We start from the raw sequence: 18,196 nt of genomic DNA, 5'->3' as shown, positions 1-18,196 counted from the left end.
ATTATAAAATTCCCACATGAGACTATGTCTTGTCTTTATGTTAATCCATCCCTTTGGCATCTTCTACAGGGCTAAACACAGCGCCAGGTTTTCAGTTAGCTGAGTTGGTTGCTTGGTATGTGTTTTAGGCACCGGACGCTTGGTGTGCGGCACAGTGCGCCTGCCGTGCGCTGAGTAGTAACGTGGTAAGGGAGGTGGGGGCAATCACCACGTCGGATCCGAGCGCACCCCCAGCTCACTGCGTGTCTCAATTCAGTGTCTTAAAATACCTCAGTCTCTAGGTCAACAGATCAACCTGCTTGAAAACTCAAGTGTGTTCAGGCCCACATATCATGGGAAGAGAATTTACCTGCCAGTTTTAAGTTTCTGCTCTGCGAACATTGGCAGTAGTCACAGTTATTTCTCCAACAATACTGTAACTTCCACAGGGAGTATGTTTGTCACCAAATCCTGAAACTTTTTTGGCTACATCTTCTACTGGGAAAGCAACAGAAAGAAAAACTGGACTTTGTGGTCTGGGGACATCTTGTCCATTTGTAGGAGGATTAGCATTCTGAGGATTGGGGGTGTGTTTCTGGTATTTCTGATCTGTAGGAACAACAATGGGTACTTGCACTGCAGTGTATCTCTTCAAGGCATCTGACTGGGAAACAGCGTGTCCAGGAACAGGCTTCCAATCCTGTGCTTCCTGAACATTTGAGCCCACTAAAATAAAAGGCGGGGCACTGGTCTTCTTGCTGTCGTCCATCATCACGTAAGTTGGAGAAGTAACTTTTGGTGGATGCTGCAGAAACTGTGGATCCTTAGAATTAGGTAAATAGAGGGTTGCTTGGGGGAAAGGCCCAGGTGCAGGTGGTGGTGATGGGCGACTTTGTTGACTCGTATCAGTTAGACAATAAAGGGTCCACATGTTAGAATATGGTGGTGGTTGTCCTGCTTCGCTTGCTGCTATTGCTATAAAAAAAAAATTTGCAGGTGTTAAAGATTTGGTCTCTGTATCAGGCACTATGCACAGAAATGTCTTCGTAATTTTTTTTTTTTACATATAAACAAACAGCTGTAGTAATATGTGCCATAAAGCATGCTATAGAGAGGGCTAAATAAATTGTGTTTGGTAATGTGAAAGAAAAGAGATTCTCTACAGTCAAAAAACGAGAACAGTAGTATTGTGATAGCCAGTGGCACGGACACTAGGGTTGTGGCTGAGAAGCAATCTCATTCTAAGTTGCTGTTTCCAGGAACTTAACTTTAGACATGGCTTCTACAGCATCCTCAGAGGAAATGGAGAATCAACAATTCTGGCTCTACCAAAAAAATCAACTGAAGAGTGTGTTAAGCCATTGAAAAAAGCATTAGTGATTGTTCTCTCTATGGAAGAAGTCAGCACTACGTGTCATCATCTTTTGATCACATAATCAAGGACCTCTGGCCCTTCGCAGGCGGCATCGTCTCCCATCAGTTTGTCACTACACACAAAACGTCACATAATCTAGGACTCAGAACCTGAGAGCACTGCTCCCTCTTAGGCAAGGCTTGAAATCATAGGTCCTGGGTGGCAGTAGAAGGCTGGTTGGTCGCACAGTGGATCTTTAAAAATAGTTCTCGGAGGGCCGTCCATCTACTTAACACCAAGGCATCTACCATGTCAAGTTAGACTTGGCTAATTGAAGACAGTGCCGTCTTGGAGAACGAATCCCAGAAGCTGGGACGGAGGAGCAAAGGTTCTGGGATGGAGGAGCTGCACTTGGCCCAACTGTGCTGAGTCACCCTCTGAACACGGCACACATCCCTAGTGCAGCTTTGTTTTCTTCCCCAGAAAAGAAAAGAACACTATGCACACAATTAAGCTGTGTTTTCAGTAGCTTCAGATGCTTTCAACTGATGGTTCTGGAAGCTAATTAAAAATATGCACAAGCCAAGTCTTCAGGTTTTTGTGAAATACCCTTAGTGCTTTGGAAATAGTGAAGCACTTGAGAACAGTAACTTAGGATGGAAGTGCTGCTTAGGCCACAAGTGTAATGCCAGCCCCACAGACTACGTTCCAACTCTGCCCTCTGCCTTTTCAGCTGTGCAGAATCCCTGTCACACTGCCAGACAGAATTTGATCTCTAAACACCTGCTGTGGTAACACTTTTTTATCATTCTGGCTCTGGTAAGAGTCAAGGGTGAGAATTTCTGCAAAAGGAATGGCGGGGTTGGTTCCTGCACGTCCCACCTCCCTAAACGGATAAGGGCCGCTGCACTTGCCTAGATGGATTGGGAGGGTGAGTAGACCAAATGCCATAATTAGATCAAGATGGGAGGTCAAACCGTGTCTGTGTCACAGGAAAGCGGTAGTTGATAGTTCAGCAGCCAAGAAAGCAGCTTGATTTGGGCGCCTGTCGGGGAACCGATGGAAGCCGGCCAGCTTCGCCGCGTCCATCCTTTCTGCTGCTGCCACCTCCCCGCTCCCCTGGGAGAACTTCAGCTTGACCTTTCCTCTCTCCATCCAGCTATGAAGCCACTCTCTCAGCTGCGGGAAGCTCCCAGGCGGGACGTCAGGGCTTGACCAGCCCCCAGACCAGGTTGCAGAGTTCTCCCGCCTCAGCGCAAAAGCAGTCAAACACACCACCATTTCTTTCACGTTTTTAATGCCATCGCCTGTGTGAATACTTTGTTGTCATTTGATTTCACTTTTACAGGTGAGAGATTTCAAACCAACACTCCCTAGTTATGGTTTTGCAGTAGGAGTATCCAGATCACATGAATGTGTTTTACAGCTGACAACAGGCTCTACCATTTTTCACCACACAGTATGTCCAAAACAACACGAAAGTGCTAGATGACCGAACTTTGAGGCCAAGCAGTGGTGATGTCGCTTTAAAATCACTCATCTCCTAAGAGTAAAATCTCAAATACAACAAAGTCTTTAAACAGGTTTGGCATTTTGAATACTAAAAATAAGCTTTTTGACCAATCTGCAGGGAGCCTACCTAGATGGACACCAATATAGATGTCACTGGAAGCATCATTTTTAATTTTGTAAGTAATTATCTTACCTGGCTCCGTCAAACCTTGTTTAGGTGCTGCTTCCCATTCTGGTTAGATTTCTGGTTCATTAAGACCTTATGGAACAGGAGGTTGGGGGCCCCTAGATGATCTTAGGGACGCACCTGAGCGCACTACTTGTGCAGCTTCCCCTGAGAGCGCAGGTTTGGCCTCCGTCTCCTGGGACGCACGGTTTTCCCCTGAGTCCTGCTGCCCAGCACTGCCAGGGGCCAGCGCAAAAATGTCCACTTGAAAGTGCACAGATTTTTCAGAGCTCACTGTTGTGGCAGAGCCGTCTGCCTCCACATGTACCGAGGAGTCATATTTTGCACTCTCCAACTGCACAAAGTTTGCAGAACCCACAGATTTTTCAGACACGTCTGAGGCTGTCTTGCCTACTACAAGTATGGGACTAAGGGGTAGTGACTGCTCATTTCCTTTAAGACGAGCAACATGATCAGAAAAGGGGGTAGCTGTTTGCTCCAGTATTTACTCAACATTACTAACTCCTTCGATCACAGGCTCATCTTTATAGATAGCTGCTATGTGCGTGGTGGATGTCACCTCAGTAGCAGCCTGCAAAGGGACCTGAGGAGCTTGATCGTAAGCAGGAGGTTCTTGTTCATCCTGCAAGGGGAATGAGGCAGCCATTGGTGGTTCAGCTTTATGGTCTTCAGGTTTAGAACCCAAATCTACATGGACAGATGTCTCGCTCAGAACCTGCACTGCTGCCATCTCTCCAGAATGCACAGGAGTGGCCACCACACCATCTTCAGCAGCCTCTGAGCTCAGCATCTCCTCGGGAAAAACGGGCATACTTGTTGCCACATCCACTATTAAAATTTCAGAGTGATCCGAATGAACCGAGGAAACATTACCTAACATCTGAGCAGCAAACTGAGCTGGGTCAGCAGGGACATAGGCCAGCTCGGATGAGACAGCTGCTGGCGACGGCGATGAGGGCGGGGTGGCATTCTCAGGGGCGGTCGGTTTCGAAGGAGCACGAGCTACTTCAGGGGCGTCCTCAGGCTCTGAGAGCAGCTCAACATGAACTGACGGGAACTGCGTGGTTTTGTTGCTAAACTGCAGTGCAGTTATGTTGTCCTCCTCTGTGTCTGTAGATTTTTCCATCCGTTTAGGTTCTTGGGAAACTGTAGATGTTCTTTCTGGCTCTTTCACACATTGTGGTTTCTTCTCTTGTGCTGTTTCTTCTGACCACTTCTCCACTAAAAAATGAGAGTCAGATGGGTTAATAATAAGTACATATTCCCCAAAAAAGGAATTATGAAGAAAGCATAGGTTGAGCGTTCAAATGTCAATATATACGCAAGTACAAAAGAGTTTTGCTTTAGTTTCCAACATCTGTAACTTCACTGTGGGTAACAAAACCTTCCTGTCCTTATCCACTCAAAAGACAACTCAGTTCAGTTCCTTAGAAATAAGTGACTCTAACACTCAGATACCACCTTCAGCTGGTCAGCATCAGGGGAAAGATCATAACTGCCTAAAAATAAGCTGAAAACATCCATGGAAAAAGCTCCTGATCCAAACTTCCACACAAAACTGGGGAAAGAAAAAAACACTTCATAACTTAGTAATGAAACAAATGCTGTCATATGATTAAAGGCATTCTTCAGTTTAAGAAAATTGGTATATAAAGTTCAACTTAATGAACTGGAAAACTAGGGGACTATAGAATATTTTTACATTAGGAAACGTCATGTTTTCTATTCTAAAAATGGTAGCACCTGCTGGTGAGGTGTGATAATGCAGCCGAAGTACTGACCCAGACGAGCAGCAGAAGACAGCTCTGGCTCCAGAAGTAGGGCTCAGTGAATCCTCAGGCAGGGGGAAAATAACCATGGCTTAGAAGGTCAAGACAACTGATGACATACAGAAACCCCTAGAGCTAGAAAACTGCTGTAACATCATCTTCTGGACTCAGCGTTCTGCTTGTCACTCACATGCCTGTCTAACCTCATCAGACGTTTTCACATCTGCTTACTTTACTGAGGATTCTCTCTTTGGGGAAGCATTTCCCTAATATCATGAAATCTGCAAGAAAAGGAGAATTTGCCTTACAAGAACGTATTTGCTTCAAGTCAAAACTTTGGAAACATGTCTTCATGCGTCCAACTGCTTTTCCAAAGAACAGTGTCCTCCAGGGTCTCCTCCCACATTAGCGGCTGATTTTTTGTAAACTCGAATCGTGTCTAATTCTGGACATGGATACCACACAAACGCTCACATGCTAAGAAGTTTCAGAAAGACAGAAAAGCCACATCTACTCTTACCTCCCTCTGCTTCTAGAACAGTGACCTCATTTTCCAACCAGCCACCTCCTCAGGACTCCCCACCCATTTCCAGTCAAAGCCCTTTACCCACTAATACATTTGACTGAGTGCTTGTGCTGTGTGTAAAATACTGTACACTAGGCATTGTTGAGGATGGAAAAAATATTAGGACAAGACCTCATAAAGCTTAGGGGAAATAAGATATACAGATATTACAGGTTAAAAGTGTATGTACTTAACAAGGGTCCCAATTAAGACCTATGGAAGCTCAGAGGAGGAAAAGATATCCTCTGGCCAGAGGGATAAGGGAAATTTTGTTTAAATAAGCCTGGCCTTACACTTAAGATAAAGCTGCACAAACTGTCATGCCCATCACAATGAGGAAAAGCCAGATAAATCTCAAAATGATAACTCTGAGCCCATCAGAGAGCAGAGTCACAAGGCAGTCAAGTAATCTGATTTCCAAAGAGTAACCAGCCCTTCCAAGGAGAGAAGGGCCGCAGAACACTCTCATCTGTGGCAGAGCATGGAAACGTCACCACCATACCAGCTGGTAAGTTATCAGCTAAAATCTTAATGAACTGATGAAAGCCAAATGTGGGCTAAGATGTCTGTTCACACTCACTGGCGCTTTTGTGAAAGATGGAAGCAGGGTAGAAGGCCAGAGAGGACTCCTATATCAACAGCAAACAGAGGGCTCCTTCCTACCACTGGGGCAGAGGCAGGAACACTAGCTCAAGACTGACCACAGATACGAGGCAGATATTGCCACGGACAACCGACAGGAACACTGAGAAAGCCCCATCCTCAATGCCCGGTGCAAAGACCACCTAGGTCAGAGAATCCCTGCCCCGAGAGCCCAGGACCAGCAACGAGAAACAGCAGCTGCCCCTGGAGGGAGGGGCAACAGTGTGGGGAGAGATGCCCTCAGTGGGGCCGGCTGTCGGGGAAGGCCAAGGGCAAGGTCAGGCAGCCCACCGCTAAAGGAATTTGAGGCCCGTGGAACAGTGAAGGTAGGAGAGCCAGCACGCAGCCCAAGCCCAACTTCTCATTAGACTCACCTAGACACCTACACACCAATTCAAGGCCTCTACAACACTCTTTTCCCCACAAGGACCTAAATTCCCCAAGTAATGATTTATTTCCCCTGAGTGTTCAAGAACCCAACCAATTTAGGGACTAGATCACTGCAATCCCTAGATTGCCTGCATGGGACTCATCTGATACATCACTTACACGATAGGAATTCAGCTTCTGTGGAAAGGGCCACTTGCCCTTTTCAAAGTATCTCACAGGCTTGTCTTACCTGAAATCGTATCTAGGAGCTTAATCTTTAGGTTTAATATTTTTGCCTTTAGAAGTTCCCTATTAAATAACAACCATTCTGGAAAGGTAAAGCATTATATAATTATGAATCATAACAACTCATCAGAGAATTTATGATATTGCTTCCTTCCCCACAACTTTTTCATAGTAAAAAGGTGTATGAGAAGATCTGGGTTCAGCCCTGTGATTGAATAGATGCATGGCCAAGTCAACAGTTCTGAGCTTCAACCTCCTGGTGTGCAAAATGGGGATTTTAATTCTGACCTCACTGAGGTTTTGTAGAGATTAAATGGAGTCATTCACCTAAAAGTGTTCTATAAACTGTAAATCACATATAAATGGGGAAAGAATAAATCAAAAAGTTTTAAAAAGTTTAAAAAGTTTTGAAATGTGGTATCAAATTAAAAATTATGGGCTTCCCTGGTGGTGCAGTGGTTGAGAGTCTGCCTGCTGATGCAGGGGACACGGGTTCGTGCCCTGGTCTGGGAAGATCCCACATGCCATGGAGCGGCTGGGCCCGTGAGCCGTGGCCGCTGAGCCTGCGTGCCTGGAGCCTGTGCTCCACAGAGGGAGAGGCCACAACAGTGAGAGGCCCACATACCGCAAAAAAAAAAAAAAAAAAAAAAAAATTATAAGCCTCACATCTTTAAATCAGCTTTGATTAAAATTAAATTGGCAATTTCATAATCTGGGTGATAAGATGCAGGGTGTTTTTTCCCATTTATAATATATGTATTTGTATACATAAACACATACATATATGTCATACTATTTTTAATAGATGTATTTCATCACTGAAACATTAAATTGAGATCAAATACCTTAAGCTTTAACAGTGTTTTTGAAAATGTAAAGCACTAGATGATGAACCATTTGGTTTTGTTTAGAATACATGACAGAATGTTTGCAAACATAAACAAGTTATCACATATACATAATTATATTGCATTCCTGTTGATATCTATTATTACAAAAGGTAAAGAGCTTTTCTCTAATGTTTTAAGGTCTGTTTAACAGTTCCAAAGATTGCTGACTTGTAACACTGAGATTATGTTTGTGTAGAAAACTATTTCTTAAAGTTGTAAACTAGGTTTGCTATAGGTTGATCTTACACGTCAACCTCATGAAGATGAACTCAGTATGACGTCAGTAATCTGGTTTTACTTGAACTGCAAAAAACAAAAACAAAAAACTGCATGAACTCTCAGAATTACATACATCACTGAAGGCACTTCTTCCTCTAAAACATTTCTTTCTAAGTTTAATAAAGTGACTGATTAAAACTCACTGTAGAATCCTGATTTTCCATGAAACCAATCAGATAGATACATTCCAAGCATACAGTATTTCTTGGAATAGGCAGAACTCATGTGGAGACTTGGGGTGCTTGGGGCATGATCAGGGAAGAATAAGGAAAAAGGCATGTTCTGGCACTGAAGGGAAATCTGAAAGCTGTCCCAGACAAGAGGAGAATGTGAAGCAGGACATAATAGGAGATGAGAGAAGTGATTAATAGGAGAGGGGAGAGGAGAGGACTGCAGGAGTGCTTGGACTCAAGAATTTGAAGAAAGGTACATATAGTTTTAAAAGTTTAAAAGAGAAGAAGATTCCAACTGTTGTGTGTTGAACTGACTGGAATGATGAACACCAGAGACTATGAAGTAGTTGGTCTGTTTCTTTTCTCTCCTTCCTCTCTTCTCTTCCTTATATCCATTCTTTAGTCACCAATCCTTAATTCCTATTATGTGATAGACACTGGGGAATCAAGAATGAGTAAGATCTCCTAAATAGTACAGTCTGATTAAGGTTAGAGGCACATAAACAGATGACAATGTGATCAGTGCAGTGACTGAAATATGTATTGGATACAGTGGCTTTTAGGTAATTTTTGTTAAGCTTAAATGAGAAGGAGCAGGTGTGAAGGGGGCCCCGCACAATTGCCCCATCCAAGATGCCAAAGAGCCCCTGCAGAGTACAGGTGTAAACCAACCCTGTGCATTGATTTCTCTTATCAGAAAATTTATCAGTCTCCCTTGGCCAATGGGACAGAAGTGGAAGTCTGCTAGACTTCTTAGATTTTACTTTTTTTTTTTTCTTTTTTTTGTGGTACGCGGGCCCCTCACTGTTGTGGCCTCTCCCATTGCGGAGCACAGGCTCCGGACGTGCAGGCTCAGCGGCCATGGCTCACAGGCCCAGCCGCTCCGCGGCATGTGGGATCTTCCCAGACCGGGGCACGAACCCGTGTCCTCTGCATGGGCAGGCGGACTCTCAACCACTGCGCCACCAGGGAAGCCCAGATTTTACTTTTTTAATGAAAGAAAAAAGTATCATTGATGCCACCACTTCCTCCTCCTTCCTGACTTATACATGGATATAATGCCTAGAGCAGTGGCATGAGGCTACAAACAAAATATGCTAAGAATGATAAAGCAGAGAACCTAGATAATTGATGCTTTATTATTATAATAGCAGCAGCAGGATGAACAGCACTTCCAGATATCTTGTTTTTCACTGCTAACTGGTTTTCTGTTACTTGCAGCTGAGTACTTTCCTAACTAATATGAGGCATAAGTTAGAAGTTGTAAAGCAGGGACTTCCTTGGTGGCGCAGTGGATAAGACTCCACCTGCCAGTGCAGGGGACACAGGTTCGATCCCTCATCCGGGAAGATCCCACATGCCGCGGAACAGATAAGCCCGTGTGCCACAACTACTGAGTCTGTGCTCTAGAGCCTGCAAGCCACAACTACTGAAGCCCGTGTGCCTAGAGCCCGTGCTCTGCAACAAGAGAAGCCACTGCAAGGAGAAGCCTGTGCACTGCAGCGAAGAACAGCCCCTGCTTACCGCAACTAGAGAAAGCCCACGCACAGCAATGAAGACCCAACACAGCCAAAAATAAATAAATAATTAAATCTTTAAAAAAAAAAAAAAGGGCTTCCCTGGTGGCGCAGTGGTTGAGGGTCCGCCTGCCGATGCAGGGGACACAGGTTTGTGCCCCGGTCCAGGAGGATCCCACATGCCGCAGAGTGGCTGGGCCCAAGAGCCACGGCCACTGAGCCTGCACGTCCGGAGGCAGTGCTCCGCAATGGGAGAGGCCACAACAGAGACCTGCGTACCGCAAAAAAAAAAAAAAAAAAGTTGTAAAGCAACGTGAATGAGGGGGATTGTGGTATATGCTGCTTTTTGGATATCATGTCTGTTTTTATTCTATGAATTATGTAATATCCATTTTCTCATTGGGTATTTAAATATGTTAAGATTTATCAAGTGATCCGTTTGGATTTTCTATATCACATCATCTGTGAATAAAGTACTTTTACTTCTTCCTTTCCAATATGTATACCTTCCCCCCCCCCACCCTACTGCACTGACTAGAACCTACAGCTCAGTGTTGAATAGAAATGGTGATGTCAGACATATCTATTCTGGTTCTAATCTTGATGGGAGAGTACTCAAAATTCACCATTTAGTATAACGTTAGCTGTAAGTTTTTATGCATACACGTTATCAGATTTAGGAAGTTCCCTTATTTCTTGTTTGCCTATAAACTTATTTAGAAGTATTTCTTGTAGAGCAGGTCTGATGGCAGTGGATTCTCTCAGCTTTTGTCTGCCTGAGAATGTCTTTATTTTGCTTTCATTTTTAAAGGATATATTCACTGGATATATATTCATTATAGGTTGGCAGCTCTTTGCTTTCAGCACTGTAGAGATGTCATTCCATTGTCTTTTGGCTTCTGTAGTTTGTTAAGAAATCTGCTATTTGTCTGATTATTCCCCAGAAAGTAATGTGCCTTTTTGCCCTGTTTTCATGACTTTGTCTTTTTCAGCAGTTTGACCGTGATATACTGAAGCGTGGATTTATTTTTATACTGCTGTGGGTTTACCAAACTTTTTCAATCTGTAGGTTGATGTCTTTCAGTCAAATAATATTTTTCCATCTACTCTCTTTTCTCCTCCTCTGACTCCAATTACATATTAGATCCTTTGATCATGTCTCACAAATGTGTCTTACACTCTGTCTTATTGTTTTTCTTCTTACTTCAATTTGGATATTTTCTATTGCCATGGTTTTCTAGTTTCTAATTGTCTTCTGCTAGTAAAGCCATCTAATAAAAATTTAGTTTGCAATTGTGAAATAACCGTTTGTTTCTTATTTTAAGATTCTTACTCTGTTGAAGTTCACCATCTTATGTAGTCCTTATATAGTAATTCTAATATTTGGATCTTCTTTGGGTCTGCTTCTAGAGAGTGTTTTATGTTTTAGTTCTTAATTATTAGTCACTTCCTCCCACTTCTTTGAATGAACGGTAATTTTTAATTGTATGCTGGAAATTGTAAATGACACATTGTAGAGACTCTGACTATATTGTTTTCTTCTAAATGGTGTTGGTCTTACTCTAATAATGGCAAATCTGATCCTCCTGATACTTCCATTTTAAATTTTGTTAAAATAGACATATTTCAGCTTTGTTCTTACTCCTAGCACATTGTCTTTATTCCTAGGGTGTGACCTTCCTTGGGTCTCAATTGGATTGCCAGGGTTTCAGAAAAGTCTCTTCATTTTGGCTGGGCCCAAACTCCAAAGCCTCCCCCAACACTGTACCACTTCTGAAATCCCTAACTACCTTTCAGTCTTCCAACAGCTCTTCTCTGCTAAGCCTTCGCAAGCCTTACAGTCCAAACATGAGCAGCTTAGGAATTGGCCCCGCCAAAAAAAGGAAATATTTTTGCAGACTTTTGTGGAATCCGTCTCTGCAAATGCCTCCTCTCTGGTGCTTTGTCACCCAAATCCCAGCCACATTAGTAGCTCCAAACTCTGTTTCTCTGTGCTCTCTTCCTGGAGAGACTTCCAATCTCTGCTTGGCCTCTATTTTCCTGCCCATGAATTTGAAAAATGACACTGGGGTGAATATGGGGCTCAATTTCTGTGAACCCCATTTCCCAAGAATCCAGACTTTGTTTTATATAATTTCTTCATCTTTTATAGGTATTTATGATAGGAAGGTAAGTCCAATATTAGCTACTTCATCATAGCTGAAGCTGAAACCTCTCAATTTCTCCTAGCACAGTATCTGGCAATGGATAGGAATTTAAATATTTGTTAAATGAAATACTGAATTGGACTTTAAGGATATATAGGATTTGAAAGAAATGGGAGGGAAAGGAACTCCTGGAGGGAGTTAGCATAAGCCAAAATCAAATGATCAAAATCAAAATTACTTTTTCAAAAAATGACAAGTTGTCTGGTGCATAAGGTCTGTGAAGATATGAAATGAGAGATAATTGCAAAGGTAGGATAGATTCAGCTCATAGAAAGCTTTGCATGCCATGGTCTTAAAAAAGGGATCAAAATTTACCTACTATAACTTAGACATGCCAGAAAGCATTACTTTACTTTCTCTAGCTGATCTCAAATTGCATTAAAATGCTTACTTCCCAAAGGCAAAATTTATTTGATCTTAGTTAAAAATATTTGTCCCTTCCAGTTTAAAAGTCGCTTTGGGTTTATTATTCAGTCTTTTTGGGTACTGCTTTTTTTCAAAGGTTCTCCCCACTTCTGAAGAGGGAATCTGAGTGCTGTGGTGAGCTCTGGCTCTGATCCACATGTTGTCTTTCTCTGCTGGCTCTCAATTACCTCTGGTAGAGGCATAACTCATACTGCCTGGGTTCTGGGTGCTGGTCTCTGACTTCACTGTATTTACTACTCAAGTTTCTACTTTGTGGAAGGTGTGGCCTGTGTGCTTATTTCACTGAAGGACAGAGATTCCCTTCCTAATTTGGTCCTTCAGCAATTAAGGCCTAGCTGATAGCTTTTATTTTATTCCCAGCTTCAACATTTTGCACTTAGCTCTCTGTTAGTGGGTTGAGTCACTTCACTTTTTCCCATCTGAATTACTTGCTAGTCAGCACTCTGGGACAATCTAAACACATCTGGATCCACTAAAAGCCACACACGGGCCATAGGACACAAGAAATATTATCTCAGTCTCATCTGAGAAAGACTCTCCATTATTTCTAACCCATTGCTTCAAATGCAATTATTTTATTCAACCAATATTTACTGAATGTCTGATCATGACAGTTATAGTGCAGGAGCTGAATGTAGCAGGTGATGTGCTAAAGGCAGTACCATGCTAACCACTCAGCTTCTGAGAAGCATGCATTCTTCTAGACAGCACCCAGGAATGCAGAGAACAAGCCACCTGCTTGAGTCTTAGGGAATTCTGATCAGAAATTCCATCTACCTTCCTTATCACCAGTTTCAAAGTCAGCTAGCACTTTTCATGCACTACCCACACCCCAGCACCACAATCCCATTGTCAAGGACTTTCCATTTCCCTTTCCTGTGTAGCAGGAAATGGCCTTATATCTTATCTTTTTTCCTCCCTCCTCTATGGCTTATATAAAGTAAAAACTTGATTCTGGTCATGTTAAGTCTTAAATCAAAACTCAGCTTCGGAAATTCCAAGAAAAAACAGTCTCCTGCAAAACTCCAAAGCGTTAGCTTTTTTATTATGAACTTTGGAAACTCAATACTGAGTAATGACTTCCTTGCTCCAGACTATATTTACCTTTTCCCTCCAGTAAATTAATGCTTCAGTGGGTAGAGATCAGCAGAGCAAACAGGAAAAAATAGAGGTTATCTGAAATCGGAGTATACTAATTTAATATTTTTTAGAAGTAACCCTACAACACTGAAGAGTCTGCAACGATATGGAGCTATCAGAGTTTCTGGATAGCAGAGTCAGATACTTAAGGAAGGAAGGTGTCCTTCCTTCATGTAACTGACATCTCCTTGTGGCTCCTGACCTCACCTTGGCAGCCTGGTTTACCATCCTAGCTTTCCTGGTTTTACTTATCTGCTTCTTCCCCGGCCCCCTCCTCTCTTAATCCTGACCCTGTGTTTCTGTCCCTAGTCTGACAATCTGACCCCAATTCTTGACTATACCATTTGCTCAGTGATTTATTTGCGATCTTTAGTATGGACAACTCCCCCAAGTGATTAATCTTACCACATCATTAAAGCATGAAGGACCTAAGCCCCACTCCCAACAACATTGCCAGATAATCACTGCAACTTTTTTTTAAGTCAAAAAAAAAAAAAGAAAATTCTTAACCTTGGTACAAATTACCACCCTGCCAAGGCAAACACAAGACTTGCAGAAATAAGAGGGTCCTTCTGATACAATACTCATCCCTGTTTAGGGAATCAGTATAGCCTTACTTGAAAAAAATGCCCAGGAAAGTACAGAGTACACCAGAGCCTTATAAAATTTAGTATGGATAGTCCTGAAATAGATACCTTGTTTTTTTTAATAAGAGTGGATAGCTACAAGTATGTGTAATGAATTCTATAAGGCATAAAAATAGAATTTGGCATAAGAAACTGAAAACATTTATTATGACTATCTAATATGAATATATAACTCAAGGTAATATTTAATGATATGCATAACTGTTACGGTGCTACATAAGAATTGAAACTGGGCTCAGTGATGAGCAGCAGTTCGTGACTCTAATCACTACTGTATGGCCATTGCCAGGAACGTCCAGGGTCAGTTAGAAAAGTTAACAGGTAACTCAGCTGGGGATCTGGGTGGGCTAGGCCTTCTTCATTCTTCAAAAGAGGTGGCTATTTCCTGCCTCTGTTGGAAGCCAAGACAGGAATAACACTAGAAACTAGACTCAATTAGGCTTAGGAGGACGGAAGGTGATAGTGGTGTTGAGGTCTCACTTACCACTCTCATGGAGAAGCCACTGCCCTCTTCGTGGAGTGTTGAAAAGATCAGAATTAGTACACTCCTTCCTGACAGGAGGAAGAAGTGAAAAGTGGGAGACAATGTGGGGAAAGAGAACTGAGATTTCACTCCAAGTTCAAATTTTAAAGGTTTTTCTAGAGGGATCCTAGTGATCCCTACTAATGAGTCCTACTACTAGGAAGATCTTCATGCACACTAGGAAGATCTAAGCTTAGATCCCAACTCTACCAATTAATATTTTAGAAACTTAGAAGTTATCTAATCACTCCCAAGCATCAGATTTCTCTTGAGTAAAGTTGCAGTGATGTCACCTACCTTATAAAGTTCTCTTAGTTGACAAAATATATTGTAAATGCCTAGGACAAAACAGTTACTCAAAAATTTCTATTCCCCTTCTTCCTTCTTTTCCTAGATATACTAAGTGGTAGAACTTGAGACAACAGTTTTGCCTTAAAATATTGCCTGAGTTTCTAAAATCCCCTCAACGATTCATGTGGATTAGTGAAGAAGCTCTCCTGAGAAGACTGAGAAATAGAAAAGCTTTCACTGATTCATACAGTAGTAAGACCTATTTAATCAAATTGCAGAAAAATACAAGAGGAGGATCCAAGAAAGTGTTTTACATGAGCTGCTTCGGAAATGAGCACATGTGGGTGAAACGCCACAATGGAGGCCTGGATAGAGCCAGGCTCTGGAAAATGGGAGAAAAGATGAGAGATGACAAAGAAGTGGGAAAAGTTGCTCTCACGTCTGGTTCTTTTCCTCTTCCCTCCTTCATCACCTGCCTCTGCAAGAAATTTTGAATGCAGTGGGGAGATGGGTAAACACTATTGGTCCTATGATGAGGCCTACCAAAAATGGGGCTCCTTCTAGGAAAAATCCCAGAATGGAGGGTTTGAATAAAATAAATGATATGTGAAGGATATACTTATCTCCACACTTTCCATGCATACGGGCAGCTTGGTAGTAATGCTGCTAGGCAGCAAACTAACCAGCTGGAAATAACTTTGGGGGATACATCTGATATCTGGGAGATGAGTGGGGACCAATGCATCAGGGATGGTAGTTTAGCTCTTGCTCCTATCACCAAATTCTAATAAGTGGTGCTGTCTTTTTTTTTTTTTCCTGCTGTACAGCAAAGTGATTCAGTTATATATATATTTTTTTATATTCTTTTCCATTATGGTTTAACACAGGTTATTGAATATAGTTCCCTGTGCTATTCAGTAGGGCCTTGTTGTTTATCCATTCTATATATACTAATGAAGAAGTCCATTAAGAAGCCATTTGGCATGACAATAAAAGGCAGACAACATGAGCCCAACTGATACTAGATCGTAACACTGAACTCTATATTTTCTGGTCATACCTTCGTGTTACCTTCCCCAACTCTCTGGGGAAGAACAAGCAACATTCGTTTCTACTCTACTGTCTAAAGAGCAATCTGTTTCTACAGCCATACTGTGAGTCTACTTTTAGGATTATCTGTACCCTGTGTCAATTTCTTTGATATCTACAGTTACTGGAGGAGAAAGGCAGCAGTATCTCCTACCCCTTAACCTCCATCGAAAGCATGGCTGCTCCATTAGTTCAGTCTGTTAATTTTGAACCCTGAGATTCAAAGATGTTACCCTAGCTGGACCAAAATCCACGTCAGTTTAGTCCACTTGCTAGGCTGAATGGTGGGTATACTCTTCAATAAACAGATTAGCCACAAAGGCTACCACTTAGTTACCTACAATCATAAAGAGTCAGTGATAAAGAGTCACTGACTTTATCACCATTCTCAAACACAGCAAGCCTGCACAGCCAGTCCTCTCAAAGGTAGCTCCTGGTATAAAGGACACAAGTACAAAGGCCATAATAACTTTGACCGCCTGGAAAACCAGGCTCATGGGAAGGGGGAGAGTGGCCAGTGTTCCAGCACTTGTCTGTATATCCTGCTGGTGGTAAGCAAATCTCAGACCTCTTTCCTTTGGTAAGCGGAGAATGCCATCAGGACCCTGCAGGGAAGCACCCAGACTAGACAATAAAATATTCCTAAACCACGGCGATTCACTCTCCTACCCCTTGAAATGCTGACTCTTGCTATTCTTAATCCTGTTTTCTGTTTTGGGTGTCTCTTTCACTGTAGATCCAAACCCTCATGATTTTTACATTTTCCTAGGTCTACCCCTAATTTCTCCCTATCTTGGCTATGTTATCTATTAACATCAGTGGCAGAGAATAAAAGTGGCCGAAACTCACTGATCCTACCTTTACTTTTTCTATAGTCACTTCAAAATGTTGGTCAGCCAATATAGCATTATTTCGTTATTTCTCACATTCACCTTAAGTCACCATTTTCTCCACAAAATTCTTCCAAAAGCTTTTCTTACCATTCTTTTAGATATGTGTGCCTGTCCTTGGGATTTAACCAGTATATCCTCTTTGGCTTATATTGATCTTCCCAAATGTTCATCATGTAAACTTCGCCTTTTTCCTTTCTCCCCCTCTGACTTCTTCACTGCTCCCCCATCAATTCAGTTTCATGCTGTTATGTTCACATAAGATAGACATTTACACATATACACGTAAAACAAGTTTTTCTAAGCAGACATACAGCCTTACATCACAGAGACAGGTCAGAGACCACCTTCTATGAAAAACTTTTCACTACATAAAGAGACTCTTGGAACAGAAAAGATGGTTAGTGACACCTAATCGATGTCCTGTCCTCCAAGCTGGACTGTATTTAAACCATCATGGGGAGGAAAAAAAGGGTGATTAACCTTTTCTACTAAAATAAGCTTCCAAGAAGAGTGTTTCTACAATGTTCCTAAGTGATGTATCTCATTATAATTTGAGTATTACCACAAAATTCAGTTCAAAGACAGGCAGGGCTTGGGTCATAGTTGACACACACTCTTCTAGGACTCTCTGTACCAAATGGTTTGCAAAAGCTGAGTGTTTCCTATTTTAAAATTTAGAATCCTCCAAAATGTCAGTTCTCAGATTCTTTAAAAAACTGATTCAATAATAAAAGTAAAGCATCAGTGTGATTACTTAAACATCAGTGTAATTATTTAAACAGACAATATTTGTGAGCATCACTCTTAAGCTTAAATGTATGCTAGGAATAATGCAATAATTTATAACTAGATTTTTATTTAACTGTTACTACTTACTGTACTTACCTTTAATCTGATGAAATTGTTTAACAAGATCTTTTATATCCAGAGAATTATTTCCTAAAGAAATACAGGAAATCAGATACATAAAACTCCCAATTTAAAATGCTTTCTTTTTCAAAGCAACAAATATATAATCTAAAGCAATCACAAACCTTCTCTAAACACAGTAAGTTCTTTGAAATAAACTGCTGCAAACTGGGTGATGTTTGTTGGATTGGTTTTGAGTATGGCTCTGCTGACTCCCTCAAGCAGAGTCTTGAGGCCATAAGGTACGACAAGTCTGGGCTTTGCAGAAATCATTCTGGCGGGATGTCTGTAATCTCAACTATAATGAAGAAACACAAAGTCTTATAAATAGCATATAAGTTTTTTATTAAAAATTTACAAGTTAACCAAAGCTCCTAAGAACAAATCTATCTCCTATGAAAATCACTAGCCTTAGTTCTAATCTCTAGGTATTTATTCTAGTAAAATGGGCTAATGTTAATGGTAGTTTAAAAAAAAAAAGAACCATGCTACCAACAACTTATTATGTGCAGATGAGCAATCTAGTACTATTAAAGAAATCCAAGGGAAAAGCCCTGCCAGGAACTCCAGTATGATATTAAAAACAAAG

General features: G+C 41.7%; 1 protein-coding gene across 2 annotated transcripts; it reads right to left on the bottom strand.

Annotated features, from left to right (window-relative positions):
• Positions 1-358: 358 nt before the first annotated feature.
• On the bottom strand, positions 359-17,880 carry CABYR (calcium binding tyrosine phosphorylation regulated; the record flags this gene model as incomplete). 2 transcript variants are annotated; one of them, XM_079718114.1, is made up of 4 exons in its annotated part: positions 359-954; positions 3,906-4,253; positions 17,584-17,637; positions 17,733-17,880. In XM_079718114.1, the coding sequence occupies 4 exons, from the start codon at positions 17,878-17,880 to the stop codon at positions 359-361; spliced, it is 1,146 nt and encodes a 381-aa protein (XP_079574240.1). The 2 variants fall into 2 exon arrangements, with proteins under 2 accessions (XP_079574240.1, XP_079574241.1); XM_079718115.1 differs by having other exon boundaries at positions 359-474.
• Between the last annotated feature and the right edge of the window lie 316 nt (positions 17,881-18,196).

Source organism: Hyperoodon ampullatus, assembly GCF_949752795.1.
Source record: "Hyperoodon ampullatus genome assembly, chromosome: 13".
In the NCBI taxonomy this organism is placed as follows: Eukaryota; Metazoa; Chordata; class Mammalia; order Artiodactyla; family Ziphiidae; genus Hyperoodon; species Hyperoodon ampullatus.
The sequence above is the reverse complement of the archived record's forward strand: the minus strand, read 5'-3'. Positions and strand labels throughout refer to the sequence as shown.